At 35.7% G+C, this 6,621-nt stretch overlaps 1 protein-coding gene across 1 annotated transcript; it reads left to right on the forward strand.

The window, feature by feature from the left end:
- The first annotated feature begins 1,572 nt into the window (after positions 1-1,572).
- On the forward strand, positions 1,573-5,016 carry LOC143621709 (metacaspase-1-like). The gene is made up of 5 exons (XM_077093044.1): positions 1,573-1,977; positions 3,100-3,430; positions 3,596-3,716; positions 4,299-4,475; positions 4,582-5,016. Exons 1-5 carry the CDS (start codon positions 1,590-1,592, stop codon positions 4,639-4,641), a joined length of 1,077 nt encoding a protein of 358 aa, XP_076949159.1. The 5' UTR covers positions 1,573-1,589; the 3' UTR covers positions 4,642-5,016.
- The last annotated feature ends 1,605 nt before the right edge of the window (positions 5,017-6,621 follow it).

Below are 6,621 nucleotides of genomic sequence, written 5' to 3' on the forward strand. Positions count from 1 at the left end.
ATACATAGCACATCTCATTCTTTCTAAAGACCACAGACGACAAGGATTTTTAACATAATGCCATCGTTGTTGAAGAACACCAAAACACCTCTTGATATCCTTTCTCGCAGACTCTTGCACTTTCTTAAAATACTGTCTTTTTTCATCCATCGGGTCTCTGAATGTTTTAACAATTATCGCGAACTCTGGATATATTCCATCACCCAGATAGTACCCATGATCGTAGAAGTTATCGTTAGCCCAAAACGAAGCGACGGGAACGGTCCCTAATATGTAACTCTCCATCACAGGAGACTGCTCTAAGACGGTTATGTCATTGTTGGAACCGGGAACACCAAAGAATGCTGACCAAATCCAAAGGTCGTATGAAGCGATCGCTTGAAGGCTGACCGTTGGTCCCTTTTGGTCACCTCGTGTGAATTGACCTCGTCATGCAGTTGGACAATTAGCCCATTCCCAATGCATGCAATCTACACTTCCTATCATGTTGGGGAAACCATGCACCCTTGTATGTGCCTCGTAAAGACGTTGTAGATCGTTAACGTTGGGCTCTCTCAGATAATGTGGTCCATATAGTTTAAATATTCCTATATTTTACAAAATTTTTATAAAATAAATGATCACAGTAAACAAGTGATAAACTATTTAAAAATAAAAAAAAAACGTACCGTAACAAAAATACTCCAAGGTGTCCCGGGTTGTTTTTTCGTCCATCTTTAAATAATCGTCGTTGATGTCGGTCGTGTTTCCGTAGGCGAGCACGCGCACGGCTGACGTAACCCTCTGAATAGCCGTGAATCCTAGCGTCTCTCGAGCGTCAAGCTTTTGCTTAAAGTAATCAAACCCACGCTCCAAATCATTGGTGATGCGCATAAATAAATTTTTAGACATCCGAAAACGACGCCTAAAGGTCTTCGGGTTCTTGTATATCGGCGTGTCGCAGAAGTAATCTACCATCAACCGGTTGTTGGCTTCGGCACGATCTCGTTCGATATATGCTCTTGTTGAAACGGTGGGTGGAGAGCTAATCGCACCCGTAACGGAACTCATATACTGTGTCGCGAGCATAATCGCACTCGTAACCGCCTGTTCCTCCTCCACGTCCTCGGCTTGTTGGTCGGGCCCGAAAAACTGTTTATATATAGATGGAGGATCCATATATAGTGAATTTTGTGTAAAGGAATTATAGAGTTGTAGAGTTAAAAGAGAAGTTTTATAAATTTGATGAGTTTTGATTGGGAATTAGTTGGTTTAATATATAAAGAAATAATTTTTTTTTTATTCTCAACAGTTATATATATAACGGTAATATTTTTTTGATTTGTGTGCCATTTGCGCGTTTTGTATACAACGCACCAAGAAAACAACATCACACAACGCAGGGGGGGCGGTGTACCCTCGCGTTTTCAACCCATAACGCAAACATAACATTTCCGGTACAAATAGTCTAATCAGCTGTACCAAACTACCAATCAGTCGATGACGTCAGCATCCGCATCAACGCGTTAATCTTAAAAGTGACATATATATATACATATAAATACAGTCTTTCCCAAAATCATCAAAATCTTAACCCAAATAACTCAACAATGACTATGTTAGTCGACTGCTCTAATTGCCGGACACCGTTGGTTCTGCCACCTGGTGACATCAAATCAATCAGATGCTCTGTATGCCAAGCCATTATTCCTATAGCTCATCATCAATCACGTTCTGGTCCACAGACTTATCCGACTGGTTATACGGTGGTCAACCCTGTTCCACCCACGCTTATGCCTTCATCATCACCCGCTAATGGTTCGCCGGGGCAATCACCGACCGGTGCAGGTTATGGAAGGAAGAAGGCTGTGATTGTTGGTGTGTCGTATAAGAATACGCATCATGAGCTTAGAGGGTGTATTAATGACGCTAAGTATATGAAGCATCTGTTGATTACTAAGTTTCACTTTCACGAGTCTATGATTGTTATGCTTACAGGTAAGAATATATAAGTGTTTACTTGTTAATCATCGTTGACTTTATAATGTTTTTTTTTTCTTTTTTTTTTACGGTTAACAAAATCGAATTGTCTAGATACTTCGTACGGGGTGATCCAACACCAGATGTACAATGTTATTATTTTTGTCATTTTGAAAAAAATAAATAGTTTTCTTCTTAGTCATGGTGCGTAACACGTCGCGTCCTGCCGTGTCATCCACTCCTGCGCTATTTTAGAAAAGAATCCAAAATATGAAAATAAAAAATCTTTTAATGTTTCATCTTCCACTCATTTGCTAGCATTTTTTTCTATGCCATAAGGACACGTGTCAATATCTGTTTTTTTTTTCGAACGGCAAATTTCATTAAAAATAGCACCACTAGCAAGAAGCTAGAGGCCAAAACAGCACAACTTAAAAGGAAAAGCAACACCAATCTTTCCAAGACACAATTTAAAAGACGATCTATTTTTAATCCTAAGATAGGCCAATGACTTGATCTTCTCCATAACATCTGAGAGCTTATCTGGTTATTTCAATGAGATTTTTTAACCATGGTTATTATGGTCTTTTTTTTTAAAAAAAAGGTATGCTTAATTATACTGGTATTTACCTATTGTGCCCCTCGCACGCAGTCACATTGTTTCTCTAATCTTTACTCAACAAATAGAGGGTATTTGATTGTTCGACATTTCAAATCGGTTTTTGGATTAGTTTATTTGAAATAATGGGAACCAACACGCTATGTGATGGGATTTATAATCGAGTATGGGAATCGAAATTAACAAAACTTGTCTAGTACATGATACTCATACTTATTTATAAACATCTATATAAAATGCAACCGTAACACAATGTCGCAATGTACTATATTTTGCGACTTGGTCGGGTCAACTTGGATTTGCAAGTTGAGCCGGGTCTAACTTGAAGGGGGCGGAGACAAGTATTTCAGAACAATATGAGATTAACCCAAGTTTTAAATTCGGTCCTTTGCTACAAATTTTTAACTTATCTTTTTCTATTAAAAACGACTAACTCACACATCCTAAAAATTCATGTTTCAAATGACTAGTAATGTAATTAATTGATGACAATAGTAACAAAAAGACATATATAATTGCAGAGGAAGAAACTGATCCTAGCCGGATCCCAACGGGTTTAAACATGAGGGCTGCACTATATTGGCTAATCAACGGCTGCCAACCAGGCGACTCACTTCTTTTTCACTTTTCTGGCCACGGTTCACGACAAAGGAACCACAACGGAGATGAAATGGATGGTTTCGACGAAACTTTATGCCCATTGGATTTTGAAACCGATGGTATGATCATCGACGATGAAATCAACGCTACAATAGTCAGACCTCTTCCTTATGGGGTCAGACTTCATGCAATCATTGATTCTTGCCATAGTGGAACTGTGCTAGATCTCCCATTCCTTTGTAGAATGAATAGGTTAGTTCATATTACCCCATTTGTAACTAAATTTTACTTACTCTACGTTACGCCAGTAATTCTAAACTACTTTTTGTCCAGATGGGTTGGTCCCACATTTATAACTAACATGTTTTTGTTAACATTTATCTTAAGTTATTTATAACGGCTTTTACAATGTGATAGTACCGGGCAATATGAATGGGAAGATCATCGACCTAAATCCGGCATATGGAAGGGTACCAATGGAGGAGAAGTTATTTCGATTAGTGGATGTGATGACGATCAAACATCCGCAGATACTTCGGTTAGTCTGATATATATTTTTTAAAGCGATATTTTAGATAGACTCATAAACTAAAGAAATATCAAGGACGGAAAGTGTAATTTCTATGGTTTACTCAAGTATGCTATAAACTTAAAGGACGGAAAGTGTAGTTTCTTAAGTTTAAGGATGAAGGTAAAGTTAAAATACAAAGGGAGACAAAAATGAGAAGTGTGAGAAGGATTTGTGATCGCACAAAAAACTCTTAAAAATAAGTTCAAAGAAAAATAATAAAAAAATCATAACTCAAAATATAAAAAAAACTAAAAAAATTAAAAAAAAACTAAAATGTTTCTGCCATCATTCCCGTTCAAAAATAAAAATAAAAAAATAAAAAAAATGATGAAAAGACACAATGACGAATATGAACAAAAGACACAATTATAACTAAAAAAGAAACAATAAATCGCAAAATATAACCATTACTTTTTCGAAGAAGTAATGGTTCCGTCACTTGCTTCAACTGGTTTGGCCTATATAACATAACTCAAATCAACATGTACTTAAACAGGTTAAAAATCGAAAATGCTACCTCTAATGGAAGTTTTAAATTTTGATATATAGGCTTTGTCAAAAATTACATCAACGGGAGCAATGACATATTGTTTTATACAAGCTATAGAACATGGAAACGCGTCTACATATGGAAGCTTGTTAAGTTCAATGCGTAACGCTATCCGCAATGCGCCAAGAGGCTTTAGTAGTGATGGTGGATGGAATGGAAATCGTGGATTCACTCAGGTATTAATGTATTAACGGATTTTACATAATATATAATAGGAACATTAATCGGACGTATGTAAAGTGTTTAACTGTGTAAATAACTGTATCTAATTTTTGTTGACAGGTACCACAACTGACTTCATGCGAGCATTTTGATATGTTTGCAAAGCCATTTTCCTTGTGATCGGACACATATTCTAGTTGTGTGCAGACCAGTTGATAGGATTTCGTGATGCTTACAAAGCGAGTTTCCTTGTGACCCGACACTTATTCTAGTTGTGTACAGACCAGTTGATAGGATTTCGTGATGCTTACAAAGCGAGTTTCCTTGTGACCCGACACTTATTCTAGTTGTGTACAGACCAGTTGATAGGATTTCTCGCTCTTCTCAAAGTAGGCGTTGATTGCTTGTTGAATTAGGCTTTGAACATATTAGGATGATGTGTATTTGACTGTATATATAGATGGTGTATTTGACTGTATAACAAGATCCAAACCATCAATTGAATTGTTTGTTGTTTATTAAATTATTATGAAATAAAATGTTTTTTTTTTTAAATATATGTGATATGTCGTAGTTGGGTAATTTCCACGGGCTGGTATGTCTTTGCCTTTATGCATTAAATAATCTCATGGATATTTTAGACTTCGATTAATTGATCCTAACAAAGGCACACCGCGACTAAGGTCTCTCAACATGTGTAAACAAGGGGAAAGCTTAGCTTCTGCCTTCGGTTAATGGTTTTTGAGTTATTACAATTTAAAGTAATTGGATTTGCAAAATGTAACTAAAGGAATTTGAAGTTAAAGATACAATACAAGTTAAATGGGTGGAGTACGTACTTATATAAACTTAGCTGAATCCAAGATTCTTAAAATGTAGCTAAATTATCTTTAGGGAATTTGTACACTGTCTTGTAAACGTTCAATGTTAGCCAGGATTGACGCAGATGTTTTATTAGTCACTGTATGCATGATATTACACTTGTATACTTTGAATGAAAATTTCCCAATGTTGATCTTATGAAATCTTCTCGACGCTAATCTTACTAGTTGGTAATCCTTACATCGATCTTCCACACAAATGATCCAATATGATATAGTTAAAATCTGGTGATCAAAGGTTGACTAGGCAATAATACATACATAACCAAACAAATTTAACGATAACTATATTGTTGTTATAATTATTTTTCCTACCAAAAGTGAAATGCGTTATAAAATGTAGCTGATAATGTGTAAAACTGGTAAGTTTTTCAAGCTAGGTAAACAACTTGGGGAGTTGCTAGATGAAGATCCATCCTTGATGTCAAAGAGACAAGAAATAGCCAAAAGACTTGAACTTTAAGTAAATGAACCGAACGTTCAGTGAACTATTGGCCGGAAGTTCGTTTATGTTCGTTTATTTAATAAACGAACAAACATGAACAAAAAATTTGTGTTCGTTTAATTAAACGAACGAACATGAATACATGTTTCGTTCGTTCATTTATGTTCATGAACGTTCGTTTATGTCTGTTTATTTATGTTTGTTTATGCATTATCAAAAAATAATTAAATATTATCTGGATAGGTCATCTGCTTAGAGGTTTTATATTTGTTAATTTGTGTTCATTTATGTTTGTCTGGGTTCATTTACATTTGTTCATATCTGTTCATTTTTGTTCGTTTATTTTTGTACAGTTATGTTCGTTTAGATTTTATACAAATGAACATAAACGAACACAAATGCCCCTTTTAAAATAAACAACATGAACATAAATATTTGTTCGAGTAAGTGTCCGTGTTCTTTTAAAGTTAAATGAACGAACACGAACATGCCTTTGTACGTGTTCATTCGATTCGTTTATAGGCTTTCAATCTCTAGGCTCTGACGATTTTATTTGTGTTTGTGAACCGTTCGTGAACAGTGAACACATTAATTTCCTTAATGAATGAACACGAACATAAACTCTCGTTCGGTAAGTGTTTGTAAACCTTTCGTGAACACATTATTTTCTTAACGAATGATCATGAACAAACCCTTGTTCGTGTTCGTTTACAGCCCTATGTACGAGGCAACATGGGATGAGATTGATGCAGTAGCATGAGTTCGATATTGTGTCGAGTATCAAGTTTTTTCTGGTAATAGGCTTTCATGTCTAGTACTCTAGTTTATGTTTTG

This window comes from Bidens hawaiensis, unplaced genomic scaffold (assembly GCF_021521415.1).
Source record: "Bidens hawaiensis isolate Kalapana, Puna unplaced genomic scaffold, B.hawaiensis_p1.1 tig00002935_1, whole genome shotgun sequence".
NCBI classification, from domain to species: Eukaryota; Viridiplantae; Streptophyta; class Magnoliopsida; order Asterales; family Asteraceae; genus Bidens; species Bidens hawaiensis.